Genomic DNA, 22,922 nt, shown 5'->3' on the forward strand with positions numbered 1-22,922 from the left:
ACCCCAGCTGCTACCCCATATTTGACTGATTTTCATCTCAACATTTTGAAAATAAAGCAAATGTGAATCTAACCATATTAGTAAAATGGTTATTTGGTGTTAAAACCTTCGAAGGCAAGTGTCATGATTGATGTTTTACGGTCCCCAAAAAAAGGATTTAGTCTGTAGAGTTCTTTGTAAAACTCTGTTCCAAAACCTTGCGAGAGCACTCTTGAAGTTAAGGCTGTTCTTACTTTAGGCAACAACACTGTTAAGTAAAGAATATTTGAACCATTGAATTGAATCAGAAAATAATGCACACCAGAGACGCAAGATACAGTTCTCAGGAATGATTTTTAGAAATCATGTTAACGTCAAATCAAACAGTCGTCATGTCAGTTTGCTACTGTAAACTAAAGCTTGCAATGCTTGCCCTGCCTTCGAGATCTTCTGATTGGTCCACTGCTTTGGAACTGACATTGATGAGCTGTGCTGCCTGTAATATTTGACAAGTTGTCTTAAAAATACAATGTGTGAGGTACTGAAAAAGCACATCTGTCAAGTCACAGACATCTCTCAAGCACTTGTTTACGTAGGAAAACTATGTAAAAATAGAGCATTCAAATAGAAAAAAAACATCTTCATTGTGGTAAAATTTTGCACCTTACAGGTGGACATTAGTACCCTTTTGTACCTTTAAAGTCCCCAAGAAATCTAAACTAACCATATTGTTATTGTTAGCTCAAATTGCCAGTATGGGGTGAATTAATCTGTGCAAATCATTAATAAAAAAATAGTTTTCCCTTGTAATCATTCATTTCTATATCTTAGGAATTGGGTGTGGCTAACATATTTAACCAACTGTCTGTTTTGACAACAAACAGAATAGTGAGCAGGAGGAGGCTGTTAGGATGTAATAACTCTTCTTAACCCCCTTTCCTGATCTTTCTGAATGAAACGTCTTGTCACGATAGGGTTTTACAAAAACAAAAAAATATCCAAGTGCACCAAAAATGTATTCATTAAACAAAAAAGTGATGATCTAAAAAACACAGTGAAGACAAGAAACAAGCAAGAATACAAAACAAAATTACAGATACAAATACCGGACGCACAAAAAAGTGAGTTCAGACTAGAAACAAATCAGGAATCCAAAACATTGAGAAGATGCAAAACAAAATGATCAAAAAAAACATACAAACCAAAGCACGAGAAACAAAAGCACAAAGCAAATATCCAAAGGCAACTAAAACACAACAGAACAGGGCTTATAAAGACAGGACACAATTAAACAAACAAGGAACAGCTGAAAAACAATGATTAATCACGTGTGCAGGGATACCAGAAATTATGCATGGGCTGGTATAGGATTCTGACAGTGTGATAACCTTGGATAATAACATCACTGTATTGCGATTACTGCTCTAATATTCCTTTTAAATGTCTGGATAAAAAACGAAAACTTTTTTCCCCTTTTTTAGCACAATATATTTTATTTTGGAAAAGATTTAAAACATTTTGGAGCAGTAAACATGTCAGGCTATATAATTCAAATGAATGATGGACTTCTGCTGTCTTCGTTAGTTTCAAAACCACAGATTTCTTTACAATTCAAAACAAGTATCCACATGAGGACCCTGCAACAGGTGTGACACACCTACTTTACTACATCCATTCAGCCCTCAGTAGAAAAAACAAGCCACGCCCACTGTTTTCTCATTCGATGTTCCGTTTATATAGGAACTGCGCCACAAAATGAAAAAAAATGGCTGCAGCTTCCGATTCATGGGGACTTTAAGATACTATGAGGTGCACGTTTGTAGTTTTTGGATTTTAATATGTACCTTTAAGGATCTGTTAAGAACAAAATGTACTTTTTGAGAGAGTGACAGATTTAATACCTTTATTTCTGAGAGTGTACAGTAACTTTACCACAAAATGTATAATTTTTAGAAAGACCTGCATGCTTGAACAAGCCATGACTGGGGCTTGAGCAAATAAACTAAAGTTTGTCGTAAATTCAATTCCAAACTGCTGTGAATTTTGTTCTGTGATTCAACAGCTGCATCTCTGCCAACAGCAAAACTGCGGCTTCAAGAAAAGTTACGTTACCTCGATACTTAAAATTGATCATATACTTTATCTAGTTACTACTTCTATGGAGAAGAGAAAGGGAGTACGATGTTTTCATAGTAAACCATACTTTTGTGACTAAAATACAGAAATATTTTTTATTTTTATACTGCTGTGTAATATTCATTTGCCTTGTCAGTTTTTGTTGTTGAAGCCTGGAAAGATTGTTAAAAACAAGGCTGAAATCATTTGTCGAAATTATACGAAACTGGCCCAGCAGACACACAACGTCATAAGACGTTAATATTAGATTAGATTTAGGTAAGCATCTGAGGACAGTGTTATTTTGGTAACACTTTACAATAAGGTTCATTAGTTAATGCATTTACTAACATGAACTAATCATGAACAACACATGTACCTCATTTATCAATCCTAATTGAACATTTACTAATGCATTATTAACATTCAAGTCCATGCTTGTTAACATTAGTTAATGCACCATGAGTTAACATGAACTAACAATGAACTACTGCATTTTCATTAACGAACGTTAACTAACATGAACAAATACTGTAGTAGATATGCTGTTCATTATTTGTTCATGTTAGTAAATGCATTAATTAACATTAACTAATGAACCTTATTGTAAAGTGTGACCGTTATTTTTATGTCTAATAACGATGTGAAATGACATGATATTTGAAATGATATTTGGTTGATTTTAGGTTGTGTCTCAAAATGACCAAACTCCAAAGTCGAGCCAACATCTTAAACTAACATCATACTGACGTCAAAAACTGAGATTTATTCATCAGGTCTGGCAACCAAAATCAAATGTCTGATAGACGATATATTGGTAACGTGCACACATCTTCAAGCTGTAACAACAATATTTTATTCTGTGTTTAATAGACGTCTAATAGTCATCTAAATGTGACAGCTTGGCTAAACCAAGGCTAAACTTGGGCTGTCAGTGAAAATCTAATAAACATCTCAGAGTAGCCCAAAACTAGACTATAGTCATCAAATAGACAGATTAGAAACACTTTATATGTGTAGTCATTCATTTCTGTCTATTTGTTAATTAGTCTATAGTTTAGGCAAAGACCGGTATAAGATTTACACGGTATTGTGATAACTGCTCTAAAATACATTCGTTTTAAATGTCTGGGTAAAATTAGGGTTTCATCACATCAAATTTAAGACTTTTTAAGACTGTTTTAAGACCAATATCAATGAAATTTTAGACTATCACAGGGCAAAACACTAATAATTTTCTATAATAACCAGTGGAGTTTTTTCTTACTTGCCCAGTTATTAAATTCAGTTATTTCTTAGCCACATATTTTAAATAGTGTCAAAACAAGCAAACTCTATTTATATACACATATTGTTATTAGCACAAGCTTTCTTTGAAAAAAAGACAAGTTTTAAAAGCTATAATAAACAAAATTTTTGCACAACATAATTTATTTTTTTAAATGTAATTTTGTTTTCTAATGTTCAATAAAATATTTTCAGAATTCTGAGATTTAAATCAAGGTTATTATTTATATTGAGGGTAACTACACCTTATTTAACACTGGTTTATAAAATCTGTATTTTTTGGTGTCATTTATTTACGTGACATTCACAATGACGTACTAATCTGAAAGTCTTCTGAAAATCAAAGCAAACCTGAATATTTTTAAAAAATGCAATCTAGCATAAACAATATTAAATTAAAGAAAATCAGAATGTCTATAATAAACAACATTTTTGCACAACATAAATTTATCCATAAAAACATGTAAACATGGAGAACCTTTAAACAAATGTTATTGTAAGGCTGTAAGGAAGAATATTAAACTATTGCTAAATAGTTAATAAAAGTTAATTTTGTTAAACATTTTTGTTGGTTGTACCTGTTTATATGTATTTAGGACCCACAACAGCATATTTCAGTGAATTCTTTTAAGGCCCCCAAATTTAGTTTTTGAAATTTAAGACAATTTAAAACCCTGCAGAAACCCTGAAAAAACTAAAACATTTTCCCCTTTGAACACAAAATATTTTGTTTTAAAAGACATTTAAAATATTTTGGAGCAGTATGTCAGGCTGCTCTCTTCATTAGTTTCAAAAACACAAATGTCTTTGCAATTTAAAATAGCATCTTTTTTATTTTTAATAATTTTTTTTCGGGGTTTTCACCTTTATTTTTGATAGGACAGTATAAATAATTGACAGGAAAGCAGAGAGAGGGGCAGGAACGGCATAGGACCACGAGGCGAAATCGAACCCGGGTCACCTCAAGCACCAGAGAGCATGTGTCGACGCACTAACCCCTACACCACTAGCGCCGACTTAAAATAGCATCTTTGATTATTTATTTTCTGCTGGCGATACTGCTTTCCTAAAAATTTTTACACATACCTTAGGAACAGTATAGCAGAAAATGTTGGCGGTTAAACCTTGACTTTTCCAAACCGCAGTATATAGTATATACAGTATATATACCGCAGTTTTGGCCTATTAGAGGTCTGTTAGATTTTCACTAACAGCACAAATTTAGCCTTGTTTTAGCCAAGACGACTATGTTTAGACGTCTATTAGACATGTTTTAAAAACAAAAAATGCTTGTTATGAAGTAACCAAAATGCATTGTCTGTCAATTTAAATTTTCCAAACAAAATGCAACATTTTTTGATGTTGCAGCCTAATCTCACGAGGAAACGTAAGTATTTTACGTTTTGCTAGTTTAGTGGCTAATTTGTACGAATTCGTATGAGTTCAGTCATATGAAAATGTAAGATTTTAAAAAGGAGGCATGGCACCTGACCCCACCCCTAACCCCAACCGTCATTGGGCGATAAGCAAATCGTACTAAACTGTACGAATTAGATTGTACAAATTCATACGAATTAGCAACTAAATCAAAAAGTTACGAGTTGCTGTGAGATTGTGTTTGATATTTTATGTTGACGTCCTGTGCCTGCTGCAAGTCAAGCAGTCAAGACTTCTGCCTGAACAGCTTTGCTATGTGTACGTTATGTGATTGCACTCCTCTCAATGTTCATTAACCAATAAGAATCAAGCAGTCAACAGACATGCAGAATAAAATGTCATTTAAATGGAATTTTTCGCTCAATATTTTAGGTAAGGGGTCAAAAACCTGAATCGTTTCATTGAAAAGTGTTTTTAATCATACAGTTTTGTTAACTGCTTGCATGTTGTTGTCTATAGGCAGTCAGGCCCTCACTAGGTTTTGGAACAGAACTATTTACATCCCTTAACAGATATTAAAAATCACTGCAAAATGTATTGCAATGTCTGCAATGTAAAACACAGACAACAGAGGTGAGAGTAATACATCATAAGCATATCATAAACCTATTTCCATTTCTACAACCCAGGCCAGAGAGCTCTGAAATCTTGTCGTGTTTGCAGTAACGGTGCACTAAACTCTCTGAAGTTGTTTTGTTATTCACTAAGACTTTGGACAGCTGTGTTTGGTATTTCTAAGTGCTGGAATTGGTGTTAAAGGTGCATTACAACCGCACATGATGTTTCACTGTGTCAACACCACATTTAGTGGTTGCTCCCTCCTTTCTGCGTTCCAAAATATGACATTTGACAGTGTGTGCTCTCACTATATAAACTGCATTTAGAACTGAGTTGTGAGTTTATCGCAGTCGGACAGAGAGAGTGTGCGTTGCCATCTTCTTAATTGACTCTGTTGTGTTTGTTTTCACGACTTTTTGAGTATTGTAAACAATTTGCTAATTAAATATGTTTATCTTAAGAATTGTTTGCTGTTTTTAATTGACCTCAAAGATGTCACGTTCTTTTAAAATTATTTCCCATGTGCTGTTTGATGGAGAGAAGATTTTAAATGTTAAAACAATAGTTTTAATAACTCATTTAATAACTATTTGCTTTTGTTATTGCTATGATGATGGTACATTATTAATTTTTTGGTTATTCTGCATGATACCAGTATTTAGCTTAAAGTGCCTTAGGTTAAGGTAATTAGTAGGCCCACACGAAATCTGCACGCACAGAATTTCACAGATTTTCCACAGATTTTTTTAGCCCATCATTAATTCTGTTTATTTACTTGAGTAAATGTGTGTAAATCTATATTTATTCAGTTTTAAATTAAATTCCATTGTTATTATTGACTAAAATGAAAATGTTCATCTGATTTATATTTTCTGATTATAATATTTTTTGTCTTTTAGTAGAGATATTATATGAGAGACTTGCTTTGTTTACCAAATACAGTGAATCTAATTGGGTTTGCATTTTAAACATTAAATAAAAGTTTAAAAGATATTATTTTTATTTCAAATATTAAGGTTTTAGTTATGATACTCCCGAAATAATTCCGCAGAAATCTGCATATTTTTTACCAAAATTCTCTGCAGAAATTGCAAAAAACGTCCGCAGATTCCGTCTGGCCCTATTAATTAGGCATGATTTGTTCTGTAGTCAACTGAAAATAATATTTAAAAAAATAATTATAATAATATAAAAATAATATTAAGAGGGCTAATAACATTGACCTTAAAATAGTTTCTAAATTTATTCAATTTCATCCCGCCAAACTAAAAGCAATAAGACTTTCTCCTGCCGAAAAATAATATATGAAATAGTGTAAAAATTCTCTTGCTTTGTTTTATTTTCATGTATTGTAAAATGTAATGTGTATTTATATAGCACATTTTATTGTGTATGGCCATAAACCCAAAGATGATTGTGAGGCCATGATGGGTAAGGGCTGATGAAGGGACATTGGCCAGAACACCGGGGTTACATCCTTACTCTTTACGAGAAGTGCCTTGAGATTTTTAACGACCACAGAGAGTCAGGACCTCAGTTTGACATCTCATCGGAATAACAGTGCTCGCTGACAGTATAGTGTCCTCTACACTATACTGGGGCATTAGGACTCACACAGACCACAGGTCGAGCACCACCCACTGGCCTTACTAACCCCACTTCCAACAGCAACCTAGTTTTCCCAAATGGTCTCCCATCCAGGCCATGTTTAGCTTCAGTGAGTAACCGGTCTTGGGCTGCAGGGTGATATATTTGTGGCCAATTTTAAAGAGCACCTATGGTGAAAAATCTACTTTTCAAGCTGTTTGGACAGACATACTATGTGTAGGTACAGTATAGTGTATAGACCAGGGGTCAGCAACCCGCGGCTCTAGAGCCGCATGCGGCTCTTTAGCGCTGCCCTTGTGGCTCCCTGGAGCTTTTTCAAAAATGTTCAAAAAGATGGGGAAGGTTAGTATATATTTTTGTTTTAATATGATTTCTATAGGAGGACAAACATTTTTAACGTTTTCAAGTGCTGTAAAAGTGTGTAGAATTAATATTTAATTTCAACATTTCTGTCAACAAAGTTTCCCGTCATAACCTGAGACACAGGTTTCTATCAGCAGGGCGGGATGCCAAGCAGGTGGCTGTTGTAAACAAACCGGGAGATAATAAAGCATGGAAAACCGTTCACAGATGGTGACTACATGAAGGAGTCATTCATCAACATATTAGAACACCTATTTGCAGACTTCAAAAACAAAACCAAGATAATACAAAAAATTAAAGATATACCTCTCTCCGTTAAGACAGTGAAGGAAAGGGCTATTAAAATGGCAGGTAACATCACCGATCAGCAAACCAAGGGCATTAATTCAGTGCCAGCATACTCAATTGCCTGTGATGTGACCGATATTCAATGCGCTTTTATGCAGGTACTGTATGTGAACTCTGATGGGCCGCAAGAAGAATTGATCAAATTAATACCACTGAAAGAACAGAGGCTGTGCTGAAGTGTTTAAATGACAATGAAATAAACACCAACCAAATCTTGGCTATTTAATCATGAAGGCTTATTATGTATTTGTAGCCAACTTAGTCATTTTTATAGTAGGCTAATATAGCTACTATAGATAATTCATAGATACTATAGATTTTTCAATTTAACAACATAAAAACAGTGGACCAATTGGAGCGTTTTTGAGACAGACCGAAACTTGACGTAGGAGTGCGGTCCCCCCGCCCACTAATATTGATTGACATGCGCGCATTGCCATATCCTCAGTTTGTTGTTTTACGTCCGCCATTTTCAGCATGTGAGTCAAAGCGATGTCACCAAAGAAACACCCTTGCTCTATTTTTTGATTGTAAGGCTCATTGGGCTCAACACAGGAGCCTTCATCATCTTCCTGTGAATGAGCAACAAAGATTTTACATTTAGCGGTCATTTGCGCTGAACACGCCGTGAATGCAACATATCAAGATTCAGGCAATTAAAGACAGCTGATAAACCAAGTCTTTCAGCACTCAACACTTGATTGATCTCAGCTGGCGGATCAACGTTCAGCATATGATCACTCTCATCAGCGCCATTGTTGGTAACTTTAGGTGGGTTTGCAAACATGTGTACTTTTCATGCGTTTTCCTAAACTTCAGCCGTTTGCATTTCCCGCAGTCACCGACACTCCCTGTCGTCTCAACTAGGTGCGGCTGGATAGTGCGTGCACGTTGCCTCACGTGCGCGTCCCTCCATTGGAAATAACAAACTTGCCTAAAGTGGGTTGCACACCAGAAGCCTCGCACGATAAATCAATCTATTCGCGCGTAAATAGCCAAGTGAACATTTGAGTTTACTCGCTTCATTCGCGCGTCAAACCCTGCTTCATTCACACATTAAATCCGCTTCATTCGCGCATCAAATTCACTTCAGAACAGATGCGGATTCTTGTGATGGGCAGGGCTTCTGTCTGCCTGGTGACTCTAGCTTCGTTGCTAAATGGCTAACATGGAATTTATTAGGAAAATTTATGTGCTTTATAAAGGCTGAAAAACAGCGTAGACACGTTTAGGGCCGTGTCTGAGTCCACTAGATCCTTTCAGAGGTGCATCCAGCTCTATGAGCTCATAAACTCCTCCAGAAACTTAACCTGGATGATGGAGGCTTTCAGCGGTGCTTCTGACTGAGCAGAGCCCAGTTTGATGCACTGTTGTGGGTGTCGGCTGGAGGATTTCCCCCGGGACACCAACAACAGGCTCTACGTCACAATCATGCCCCCACAAGAGCAAGCTTACTCATGTTGCTTCTCTCTGTCTGCCTGTCTGTTGCCATACATAAAGCGGGGTTAAATTGGATAGGAAGTTTAAACTACTTTTCATGTGAAGCTTTTAAACATCCAAAATAGTCGGAGCACAGATCAAGATCTCCTAATGCAATTCAAAAGCATAAATATTCAGAAAACCCCGGTGATCTCATAGAGTTTTTAAATTCATTTCTTTGTCATTTTTCATTGCAATCTTCAAGTTTGTAATGGATATAAATACACTGGAGGCGCTGATCTGTCTAAAGGTGAATATGTGTTTGTCTGTGCGTTATTATGCTGTACTGATGGTAACAAAATGAAATAACAGTTCATTTTAAAAGTACATACAGAAACAATACATTTCTGTGTTTGTGACATTCAGGTAAATTAGATAGAATTGTTTCAGTCGTTTGTTGTTGTTAAAGTGATGTGCGTAGGAAGATATTTTGCAGTAAGTATTAATTTTTTCCACATAGATCATAAGATTTTTTTTTTACATTCTGTCATCGTGACTTATGTTTTAATGCCTTTGTTTTTTTTAATTTCAAGTTAAATGTAATTTTCAACAATTAAAATATGCAGGGCAGTAATTCCATTTAAGGACTCTTAAATGGACAGTCTATGCAAATTAGGGGAAATTGTGCAAAGGCAGAAGAGAGAAAGAAAAACACGAATAAATTATGCAAATAACAAAGGGACTTGACCATTTCAAAGCCTAAATTTCCAGTAATAAGCGCAGTTTTTCATTTTTTATTTTACCACGCGTCTATGAAATGACAGTGCTTCAGTGTGTGTGTGTGTGTATGTGTGTGTGATGGATTTGACATGGGGTGAATGAACACAAACGGCACTAAATGCCAGTGTGCATGTCTGTGTGTGCGTTACGGCTTTCCGGACGACGGTACATTTGCGGGGTAATTATGCATGGTATTGGAATGAAGTTCAAATTATGTGTCCATTTGTGTGTGCCTGTTTGTATTTTCTGTTACTTTAACAGCTAGACAACATGTTTAACCTTTCTTTTTAACTTAATCTTTCTCTCTTTTGAATGAAAGACCTTTTTTTTTTTTTTTTTTTAGAGGTCTGTTTAGGGTTTATTATTGATAACTAAAAAACATAATAATAATAAGTAAGTCTAACCCAAATAAAAAAAAGTATTAAAACTAAACATCATTCAGGCATTTCTGCATGGAGTTTGCATGTTCTCCCTGTGTTCCCGTGGGTTTCCTGTGGGTGCTCCGGTTTCCCATACAGTTCAAAGACATGTGCTTTAGGTGAATTGGGTAAGCTAAACTGTCCGTAGTGTATGAGTGTGAATGAGTGTGTATGGATGTTTCCCAGCGATGGTTGCAGCTGGTGTGGATGAGAAAGTGAAATAATGAAGCAAAGCTATAAGCACAGTGCAGAAGAAACATAATGAAATATAGAAGATAACTACGTAACACTAGGGATGCTCCAATCGATCGGCAGGAGATCGGTATCGGCCGATAATCACATTTTATGACTCGACCGGTATTTGCTAATCTGGCCGATCTTATGAACTGATCACAAGTGTTTGTTTATGAGTTTACACAGAGCAGGTTGCATGTGCACTCATCTGCAGCGCTACAACACATAATGAGGTAATGATGTGTGCGGGTGTGAGCAGTCTTTGTGCTCCCAACACACTTGTATTTAGTCCTTTTTTACAGTTAATGTCAGAATTATTAGCCCCCCTTTTGAATTTTTTTTTCTTTTTAAAAATATTTCCCAAATGATGTTTAACAGAGCGAGGGAATTTTCACAGTATTTCTGATAATATGAAAGGTAATTTGTTTTATTTCTGCTAAATTAAAAGCAGTTTTTAAATAATAATAAAAAAAAAACATTTTAAGGTCAAAATTATTAGCCCCTTTATGGTATATTTTGTCTGATAGTCTACAAAACAAACTACTATGTTTAGAAATGTGCCGAAAAAATCCCAAAATTGGGGGAAAAAAAACAAGGGGGGCTAATAATTCTGACTTCAATTGTATAATAACTAAAAGTTCTGTGTTTTTGACTATTACAAGTTCACTAAAAGCTCTAAATATTAGGGAAATAAAAAGAAAAACAAAACAAAACTTTGAAAGACAAAACTTTTTTATTTAATTTTAATATATTTAACAATATATCTTGTTGTAATATTCTTGTCTCAATAAACAGTAGTTTATAGGCCTATTTTCTTTTAGGAAAAAGTATTAGAATTTTTAGGTGTGCATTTTAACTTCTTATGCATCAAATATGCACTCCAAACTTTTTCTTCATTGAGACATGTTGAATTCTTCTTCCATCGTGTTTCCAAAAAAATTTACCTACAATTTTCTGTAAAGCTGATTCTACCATTACATGTCAATACAAAATAGTTATGAGACATGATTAAGGGATATACAGTTGAAATCAGAATTATTAGCCCCCCTTTGAATTTTTTTCTTTTTTAAATACTTCCCAAATGATGTTTAACAGAGGAAGGAAGATTTCACAGTATGTCTGATATTTTTTTTCTTCGGGAGAAAGTCTTATTTGTTTTATTTTAGCTAGAATAAAAGCCATTTTTAATTTTTAAAAAAACATTTATGGTCAAAATTATTAGCCCCTTTAAGCTATATATTTTTTCAATAGTCTACAGAACAAACCATTGTTATACAATAACTTGCCTAATTACCCTAACCTGTATAGTTAACCTAATTAACCTAGTTAAGCCTTTAGAAGTGTCTTGAAAAATATCTAGTAAAATATTATTTAATGACATCATGGCAAAGATAAAACAAACCAGTTATTAGAAATGAGATATTAAAATTTTTATGTTTTGAAATGGGATGAAAAAATCTTCCCTCCGTTAAACAGAATTTAAAGAGGGGGGATAATAATTCAGGGGGTTTAATAATCCTGACTTCAACTGCATTCAACATCCTAAGGAGAGATATTAAGGTTATTATACTTGAAGGGAAAATGTGCTTTATGCAATGGTAAAGTTATATAAAGCTTGAAGCATTAGAATCAGTACTCGTATCGGCCGATCTCCATGACAAGGAATCGGAACTCAACATTGGCTACAAAAATGCTGATCACACATTGGGCTTTATTTTGACGGTCCATGTGCAGAGCGCAAAACACAGGGCGCAAACGCTTTTAGGGCGTGTCAGAACGCGTTTTTGCTAATTTAAGGAGGAAAAACCTGCTTTGCGTCATGGCGCATGGTCTAAAAGGGTTGATTTTATTTTCTTAATGAGTTATAGGTGTGTTTTGAGAATAAACCAATTAGAGTCTCATCTCCCATTACCTTTAAGAGTCAGCTGCTCGCGCCAAGAGCGCATTCGCTATTTACAGGACGCAAAGTAAGTCTAACTGGAAAAAATTAGCATTTCACTAGCAAACAGTTAACAGTTAACAGTTTTTTTGACAGAAAACTGTTAAACAGAGCATCTACTGCGTGAGAATGAGAGATAATGAAACTACTTTCACTTTCGCTCTTGGATAGGGAAACCTTTACGCACAGACATCAATTAGTATATAAATAAATAATTTTGTTTGTTAAGCGCAAATATTCATTTCAAAACTATTTCTAAATTCAGTTCTAATTTTTCAGCAAACGAATAAATGAACAATAATAACAAAATGTGTTCAAAAACCTGAGTTATATCCTAAAACACATGCTGTGCCCCATATGGTCTAAAACCTGGCAGGTGGGCAAATCTAAGCTTTGTTTTTAATAAAACAAATATAAATATGGATATAATAAATAATACTGCTAATAATAATAAAATTATACAAAAGCAAATTGTTATGAATGAACAGAAAAAGATGAAGAGATGAAGAAGACATAAAAGCAGTGATTTTTCATATTTATGCAGGCTAGAAAATAATATGTTTTGTAATATTTTAATCCTTTATATTTATATCCTATATCTATTCTTATTATATCCTATATATATCCATAATATTTAAATTTTTTCATATGTAAAGATATTTGCCTATTGCTCTCTTGTGCGTATTAAGCAGTGCGTAAGCGAGGCGCAACTGAGTTTAGACCGGGTTAGTTTTGGTCTAATGAAAAATCTATTATAGTTTCTCAAAATAGCGCCAGCGGTCCGCCTCATAACGCCTCCCTTTTTAGACCAGAACGCCTATGGGCGGACAAATGAGCGCTAATGCATTTGCTATTTAAACAGTGTAGCGCAACGCCTCAAAACAACTCTTGCGCCAAGCTGAAACTACCAAAAGACTATTGCGCCGCGCCTTGCGCCACACTGCGCCACACTGCGCCGGGTGTATGATAGGGCCCATAATTTATTAACATTAGATGTGAAAATAAAACTCTGATGTGCTAAAATCAAGAGAAAAAAGCTATGAAAAAACAGTAATTTCAACAAAATAAGCATAAAAAGAATTGCGGGAAAGTAAATTTATGGTTATTTACAAGGAAACTTATTGTTAAACATTTAACAGATTTTTACTATGCATCTTCTTTACATTTTTCTGAAGTCTCACTCCTTGGTGGACCCTATTTAACCTTATTCTTGTAAAACGTAACTTGTTTAAAATGTAACTTTCTTTCATTGTTTTAAATGATTTTGTAAAAAAACAACTGCCTCGTTGCGTTAAAGAAACAAGCAAAAATACATCAGGTTTGCGTTACGATTTCTAACTTATTTGACGGATTTTCGCTAAAAGAGGTTCTGGAAAAAGGCCCGTCCATCTTGAATTTATATTCCGAGTCACAGTGAAAACCCAGACAGCCCTATAAAGCTCATCATGCGGTCCAATCAGCTGCCCTGCCATTTGATCCTCTTTTTAATGTGCCCGAGATGCAGGAACATTTCGTTCTAGATGAGGGCTGATAACAGTGATGATGTCTTCTAATCTCAGACAATTATCTACATGTTATTGTGGTTAAGCCAGAATGAAGATGTATTCATCGTCACGATTCTCTATTTTAATAGACACCTTAATTACCCCCAACACAAGTCATTAAAATGTAAGGTAGAGTACTCATTTGAATAATCATAGTGCTGTCTTGGCAGGCATTGAGACCTCTTGTTCACAGCGGCGAGTTCAACACTGAACTGTTAAAAATATACCTTTTATATTTTGATTTGAGCTCTTTTTTTATTCGGCAGAGATGTCTTTCAGAGATAGATAGGTGTGCTTTGTCCAGGCTTTATCTGCAGTTCTGAGCTATTTTTCTCTGTCTCTGCTTTAATGGTTGCTACTTTTGATGGCACACTGTTTACACCATTGATCTCGTACAATGACAGGTCTGAGTTTTGTGATGGGGTGCCCATTTAAGCCCATTGTTTGATACTGTAAAATGTTCTTTTCTCTGTTAGTTCACAGTAAAAGCACATTTCAGATAACCTATAGATTGCTACATTATTAGAGCCTGATTTTATTTGAAAAGTGTTTTATGACCTTGCGGAAAACACTGATAATACGATCATCTATCACTGCTTTAATGACAGTTTAACTTGTGTAGCTTTATAGCATTTTTGTTCTGAAAACACTGACATTTTTATTAATTTAACTTACCAGATCAAACCGAGTAAAGTTGCAGGAAAGCTTTTAAAGATGTATATACAATTGAAGTCAGAATTATTAGCCCCTGTTTATTTTTTTCCCCAATTTCTGTTTAACGGAGAGAAGATTTAAACAGCACATTTTTAAACATAATAGTTTTAATAACTCATTTCTAATAACTGATTTATTTTATCTTTGCCATGATGACAGTAAATAATATTTTACTAGATATTTTTCAAGACACTTCTTTACAGCTTAAAGTGACATTTATAGACTTAACCAGGATTTATTGGGTTAACTAGGCAGGTTAGGGTAATTAGGCAAGTTATTGTATAACGATGGTTTGTTCTGTAGACTATCAAAAAAAAAAAAATAGTTTAAAGAAGCTATTAATTTTGACCTTAAAATGTTTTTTTTTTTAATATAAAACTAATTCTAGGCAAAATAAAAGAAATATTCTTTCTTCTCCAGAAGAAAAAATATTATCAGACATACTGTGAAAATTTCCTTGCTCTAAACATAATTTGTGAAATATTTAAAAAGAAAAAAAATTAAAAGGGGGGGCTAATAATCCTGACTTCAACTGTATATTATGCAAATATACAGATAATTATGAAAGTCTGTTTTACCACTTTTTTTATCTGACAATTCTGACGCAAGTCATAATATATCTCACAAATTAGGGCTGCACAATACACTAAACGACAAAAGTCTGGTCACTTATCCAAGTTTTTAGGAACATCAATTAATAACTTGACTTCTAGGTGATCATTTGATATCAGAAGTTGCTTATATGAAAGGCAAAGACCTCTGATTACACTTATTATACCAGAATAAAATATGATCATGCCTTGAATTTTAATTATTTAATTAGGACATTAAGGTCTGACTTCGTTTAGACCAGTGGTTCTCAAACTGTGGTACGTGTACCACTAGTGGTACGCAGGCTTCCTTCTAGTGGTACGCGGATGAATAAAATATGTCATGTACATGCTACACACATTTAAAAATGTATCAAAAATGATGTATATGATATGTTATATATGACATATAGCCTATATTTCTGAGGTAATCTGCCACGTTTTTTTAACTGTGCAGAGTTGCAGCTGCTTTACTGGGCCTACTACGCTACTGTATTTCAATACTGCTCATTTTGGTGGTACTTGGAGAGACAATTTTTTTCTGAGGTGGTACTTGAAGAAAAAAGTTTGAGAACTGTTGGTTTAGACTAAAGTCTTGTCACTCAACAGAAATAATGTACAGTATAGAATATAAAGTCATGGTGCAGTGGAAAAAGAATGAATATTGTGTATGACTTCCATGAGCTTGGAGGACTGCATCCATACATCTGTGACTCAAATGACTTATTAATAAAGTCATCTGGAATGGCAAAGAAAGCGTTCTTGCACGACTCCCAGAGTACATCAAGATTCTTTAGATTCATCTTCAATGCCTCCTTCTTCATCTTACCAGACATGTTCAAGTATAAGGAGGAGCACTATCCTGCTGATGAATTTGCCCTCTCCTGTGGTTTGTAATGTAATGGACAGCACAAATGTCTTGATACCTCAGGTTGTTGATGTTGCCATCCACACTGCAGATCTCTCACATGCCCTCAAACTGAATGTAACCTCATACCGTGACTTTTCCTTCACCGAACTCGACTGATTTCTGTGAGAATCTTGAATCCATGCAGGTTCCAGTAGGTCTTCTGCAGTACTTTTGAGGATTTAAATGCAGTTTAACAGATGATTTCTCTGAAAAATCTACCTTCAGTCACTTTTCCAAATGATCTACTGGGATCGATGACAAGACTTTTGTCAGGTAATGTATATGGTTTTAGCATTGATTTCGCAATGTGTGAATCTGCAGTAGTTATATCATAGGATGTGCAATGTGGAGTCAGGATTACAGTTAACAACAGTTCAGAACACACGGGAACTTTGGAGTCATTTCAGTTTTACCATAATAGAGTGAAAGTTTATTAATTGCTTGTGTTTTTAAGGCCTGTGCAAACATTTTAAGCAAAATTAAAGCATTTAAGCACAAGGAATTGTTTTGTTTGTAGCTTTAACAAAGATTAATTGTATTGAATTATTTGCACAATGAAGAATATACAGTTTTATTATACATTTGATTAATTTATTTCTGTTGCTGAATAATACTGTTAAGACTCCTTCATTTGTTTATGTGTTCTATTATTTTATGCACTCCACTACAAAATCATCACAGTCAGTATTAAATGATTAATTAATTACGGTATCTTGTAAAATAACGCAACATAAATTACATAAAATTATAATATTGCAATGTACAGTGCAAAATATTGTGCAGCCCTATCACAAGTCTGACTTTTTGTTCAGAACTGCATGATAAAAACTCACATTTGTTAGTTTTTAAGATAGAACTGTGAGAAATGTACTATTAATTGTGAACATTTAAAAAAATAATAATTTTCAGTATTTTCAAATATAGCAGAAACTATTGATTTTCTGCTCACAATTCTGACTTTTCACAATTCAAATTTGTGACAAACTTGCAAAATGAGATATAAAGAGCAGCTTTAAAGGGGAAAAGAGAACATTTCCTATCATTTAGGTAGTATTGTCGCCTCACAGCAAGAAGGTCGCTGGGTCGTTGGTTCGAACCTCGGCTCAGTTGACGTTTCTGTGTAGAGTTTGCATGTTCTCCCTCCCTTCGCGTGGGTTTCCTCCGGGTGCTCCGGTTTCCCCCACCACTGGATAAGTTGGTGGTTCATTCTGCTGTGGCGACCCCGGATTAATAAAGGGACTAAGCCGACAAGAAAATGAATGAATGAGTTTATGTCTCACAATTCTTTATAATGCAAATGAAGGATGTAACCTTTCAAATTTGAGAAACAAAATATGAATTGTAATGGGGAAAAGTACAACGTGTGAGATAAACTATACTGTCTTTCTATACTGTCTTTATTTTCTTTTTATTCAAAATGCTTCAATGGACAATACCAAATGATAAATTATAAGCTATATCAATAGCATACAAATCAACAAATTGTTAAAGTACATTAACATTAAGTGAAGTCAACCCCAAAAATAAAAAATAAATAAACTTGCTAGGCTTTACAGAGCCAACTAAACCATATATAAAATGTAATTTCCCCTTTTGCCTAAATGCAAAATAAAATTGCCTTTCCAGAACTTTCCAATAGGGGGGAATAAGTAATGAGATGTAACGTTACCTCAGCAGATTAGAAATCCTCCTCAAATCATTATTTACCGTTTAAGTATACTTAATAAAGTTTGTAATAAAAAGCTCGCAATGTTGATTGTCGCGGAAGCCAAAATCTAAATGGGTGAAAGATTCAGGTGATTCAAACGACCGTTTGTTTGTGAACTGGTTCAATCGATTCATTTAAACATTAGATTCAAATCAAATGATTCGTTCACGAGCACAGCAACTTCTCACGGACACGGTCGGCCTCAAAACTGTTTTCAAGTCTTCTTCTTATGTTTTCCACTATGGGACGAATATTAATCACGTTTTGAAAGATATTTTGGGTGAGTATATGATAAGAGCGTAAATAAATTAAATCCACAAAATAAACACCGCCAAACCCACAGTAGGAACTTGCACATGTAGAAATTGCATACCAATCTGCATAATTTAAATGTTTTATGGTATATTAATGTTAAATTATCGAAAATGATAAGCTTTTTTTACATTATACAGACACAGTGTGCAGATTAATGATCGCTTTCCAGTCGATGGTGGAATTAGAAGTTCACATCAGGCTGAATGAAGTTCCCAAACAAAATATTTTTAATCAAGTTAACATTTGTATAAATGACAGAAATCAAAATACATTGTTTCATTTAACATTTGTGTTATATAGCTTTCACGGGTTCTGCACAAAATGTTTATCATCTAATCTGTTTGAGGGATTTATCAACCAAAGCACCAACAATACGCCTTCTTTCCGGTGCACTCCATTTCACTCCCTCTTTTTTTATTTACTACTTCAAGTGTACTATGATAGTGGACTACTGTAGGGAATAGTGACTTAGGGTGTAGTACGATTTTGGAGACAGCACAGCAGTTTAGCTCTATTAGAAACGTCACCAGAAACTTCTAGTCTATTGTTTTGAATCTGATGAAGCTAAAATATGCAGAAGCTGGATTGGATAATAGGGATGCAGAGCTAGTGTTTCTTCCCATACTGATAAACTTCCGGTGAACGGTTAATGTGACTTTTTTCCATTTTATATGGTTCCTTTTACAGCATTGATGTTGTAATGTAATGAAAATACAATCAGTTAAATAGACTTGGCATTTATTTAGTTGCTCAAGCGTAAAACAAGATTAAAAGCTGTTTCGAAGCACAGGCCCGTCAGGATTAGCAGGCTAGCGCAAAAACTCCATTGAATATACTAAGGTAAAGTAAATGTTCATATTTTAAAGACATGGTAGGGAAAAATGTAATTTAATGCAGCGATTTTTGCACATTCTGAGACCCGCTTTATATCGGATACCACTCAGCCAATGGAGATCTTACATTATAAAAAAAGACAGATCCTAAACTGTTTAAGCATACAGTTCACCGGAAGCTTCTTGACTGGGGTTACTGACAAATTAAAAGTCCTTCTGCATATACCTTATCCTATAACTGTGGTCAACAAACTTGTTCCAGGAGGGCCGGTGTCCTTTTTAGCTCCAACCCTAATCAAACACACCTGAACACGCTAATCAAGGTCTTACTAACTAGGTATACTTGAAACATCCAGGCAGGTGTGTTGAGGCAAGTTGGAGCTAAACCCTGCAGGGACACCGGCCCTCCAGGACCGAGATTTGTGACCCCTGTCCTATAACATTGTGAGATAACTTTCATTAATTATTTTTCATGACATTCAGTAATATTCTGCTGTCTTTAATTGGTGACATCATTATCTGCCCACGTTCGGCACCTGACTCTAAACCTCATTTTGACGCTGCTGTTTCAAAGATAAATTTACACTTCAGTTATTCAGTGGTACATCGAGCTATTCCTGTATACTGCTAAAGTCGCAAAGAGCAGAATGTGTGACTAACGAAAAAATAAGTGCCCTAGGTTTATAAGTTTAGGCCCCACTGTGTCTGTTACTTCCTGCACTTTAGCCTTTTCCCTCTTTGGCATTGCATCGGATTGGCTGAGAATGAGGTAAAGAGTGAATTTTAACCCACTGAAATACAAATAGCTTTAATGCACCGGCCTCTCGTTCTATAATACCAGCGGTGCGTCTGTGTGTATGATGCATCGTCTCTCTAGAGACACATTACACAGCTAATGGTCTGAGCGTGCTTCATTACTGCTTTAATCCAGCATAGTGAGATCATTTCAAAACACACACAGACACACATTTCATATCTTTGACACATTTGTACTAATCCCCCCCACCCCTCCCCCGAAATCACCAATTTCGCCTCTGTTTGTGTTTCCTGTGGAAATATACAGTATGCAAAATATCATTGGTTTTTATTGTATATACTTTCAGATGCCGCTCTCTTCTGTATAGGCTCGCTGTCGCTACATATTTCTAAAGCCACCCTTCAGCGGGCGAACCCTGCTACCTCCACCTTTTTATCTCTCCCTCTCTCTCTTTCTCTCCCTCTCTGTAAATGCCATCTGAGAAGAGAACACTCTGACAGGCTGACCTTGAGTCAGCGCCCATAACTCAACAGGTACTTACAGTATGAAACAGATTGCTTTTATATGGGCCTGTAAAACAGATCCATGTATCTGTCTGTATGCTATGACTCATAAACACCAGTCAATCATATACCTATCTATTTGTGTGCATTCTTTCCCTCGGAGGGATTTTTATTTGAGAATTTGGCCCATACATCTTTACATACACAAATAATAGCAGATAATTGTGGCTTAATGGGTAGCACATTATTATTTGCTAAATTATCAAATGTAAAACATGTAAACAGGTGTTTCCCAGAGGAGCAGAGTACAATTCCTGACAAAATCTTGTCCTTCTGTCTCACATACAGTGCTCAGCATAAACGAGTACACCCCATTTTAAAAATGAATATGTTAATGAATATAGGCAATATATTTGGATGCATTTGAACAAAACATTTATTTTAAAGATTAAAATAATATTTTAATCACTAAATATATTTAAAAAATAAAAAGATAATACATTTAAATACATGCAAAATATCGCAAAACAAAACTAAATTTTATATATATTTTTTCCCCTGATTTTTCCTCTTTTAAATTGTTTTATTTATTTAAAAACAATTAATTATTGATTTATAATTATTATTATTATTTTATTAAATTGTTTTATTTAATTTAATTGTTTTATCCCTAAAATATAAATGTAGGTGTACTAAACTGTAAAACAGTAATTTTTTAGTAATTATTCAGCACTGACTAATCCAATGTATAGGAACAAATATAATATTCTAAAGCATCTTATAGAAAACATTAATTTAAAAAATAGATTTGTTAGGGGCAGGGCCGGTGCATCCATAGAAAATCCACGACCTCCACCCCACCACCCCAGTCCTCACTTTCATCTGCGACCCCCCCGACCCACCAACCCTTCCCTCACCCCTGTCCCCCCGTTCCTCAATTTCAGCCACAACACGCAGCCCCACATTCTTTGTTCCTCTGAAAGGCCTGCCCCTGCGCCTCTGGCCACGGCCCCTCACTGCGCAGGGTGTATGTGCATAACCTGAAGGCAACCTGAAGGGTTTATGACATCATTAACCCAGAAGTATTTTTTCGTAATCCCCAAACTTTGTTCGCTGTAGACTTTGCCAAGTTAACTCTGTAAAAGCCAGTGTCTCCTTTTGCATTGAACGTTGAGCGTCTTGCATTCAGAGATGTTGTTTATATTCACACATCTACATTACACATCAACTAAAGTTTAAAATAGGATATCGTAGTGGACCACCTCTTTAAACAGTATATGTATTCATGCACCATATTTTATACATATTATATAATGATAGAAGTTTATAAAACATTTAAATCTTTCTTAAGCATGTGCAGTTGTCAGACAAATAAAAACATTTTAGTAGAAAATTAAATAAGATTTCTTTACAATTATTTTATATTTAAATTTATAAAATAAAATTTAATTTCATTATATGCCTTCTTGTTTTTTTAACCGTTTGTTATTTTTGCCCTGTTTGTGAAGCACTTTGGTCAGCATTCATGTAGTTTTAAGGTGCTATATAAATAAAGTTGAATGACCAAAAAAATGTTGAATGAAATATCTGAATGACCAGAAATATACATTTACAATTACTGTGCTTTTCTGAATCTTACATTATCATAAGGTTATTTCTTAATTAACTTTTCTAAGGCATGTGCAGTTGTCCCAGTACTGGGTTGCAGCTGGAAGGGCACTGTGTAAAACATATGCTGGAAAAGTTGGGGATTTATTCCACTGTGGCGACCCCTGATGAATAAAGGGACTAAGCTGAAGGAAAACGAATGAACGAATATGCAGTTGTCTTGATAAATGATAAATGTTCGTTAGTTGAAAAATACTATTCTGCTAGTCATATATTGCTGTGCTTCTCTAAATTGATTTAAACAGAACTGTTTAATTAATTTACAGTATTTAAGGCAAGTATATTATCAGTAAATAATTAAATAACCTACAAATGAAAAGCAATCTCCTACTTATTCAGTAGAAAAGTAATTTAATTACAGTGACTAATTAATTGCAGCTAATTTGCAGATGACTTGTCTGATATGTAGAATGACTGTACAGTAATAATTTATTTAAAAATATGCACACAAAAAAAACAACATAATAAAAAGTCATGAAAAACGTTACTTAAACTTCATTTAGGAAGTTAACCATGCCCACTTTCTTAGTTGACACCAGATTAAACCTTAGTTTCTTTCTTCTTTCTTTTTTAAAGTTAAACGATTGTTTAACTTGATGTCGGCTTAACTGATACAAGTTAAAATGACTTGTAAAGTTAAATTAGAACAACTTAAAAATGTGAGTGAGCAACACATTTTTTTACAGTGTAGCTATGATCTTAAATGACTAGTTTTTACAAATTAAGTAGAATGAACATAAAACAATTAAGTTGTCCCAAAAAAATCCTCGAGAATTTTGTTGTTTCAGCTCATTTTAAATAAGTAGTTTGACAAGTTTGACACAACAAACAGCAAACATAATTTTTGAGTGTATCAGAATCTACACTGTAAAACATGCTGTGTTCCACACAATT

The 22,922-nt window shown here is 34.6% G+C and overlaps 2 protein-coding genes across 3 annotated transcripts in view; one reads left to right on the forward strand and one right to left on the reverse strand.

Moving 5' to 3' along the window:
* Positions 1 to 22,922, reverse strand: part of gpr155b (G protein-coupled receptor 155b) — a 698,693-nt gene that overhangs the window by 321,632 nt on the left and 354,139 nt on the right. The gene's annotated exons all lie outside the window — the stretch shown is intronic.
* The window catches only part of kcnh7 (potassium channel, voltage gated eag related subfamily H, member 7), a 155,839-nt gene continuing 150,912 nt past the window's right edge, over positions 17,996 to 22,922 (forward strand). For both annotated transcript variants that reach the window (XR_012407653.1, XM_073953686.1), the window contains exons 1-2: positions 17,996 to 18,232; positions 18,405 to 18,512. Coding sequence is in view for 1 of the 2 variants with exons in the window: in XM_073953686.1 (XP_073809787.1) it covers positions 18,109 to 18,232; positions 18,405 to 18,512 (232 nt within the window). In the remaining variant the exon portion in view is untranslated. The remainder of the gene's footprint in view (positions 18,233 to 18,404; positions 18,513 to 22,922) is intronic.

The sequence above is a fragment of the Danio rerio genome, chromosome 6 (genome assembly GCF_049306965.1).
Source record: "Danio rerio strain Tuebingen ecotype United States chromosome 6, GRCz12tu, whole genome shotgun sequence".
Lineage (NCBI taxonomy): Eukaryota > Metazoa > Chordata > Actinopteri > Cypriniformes > Danionidae > Danio > Danio rerio.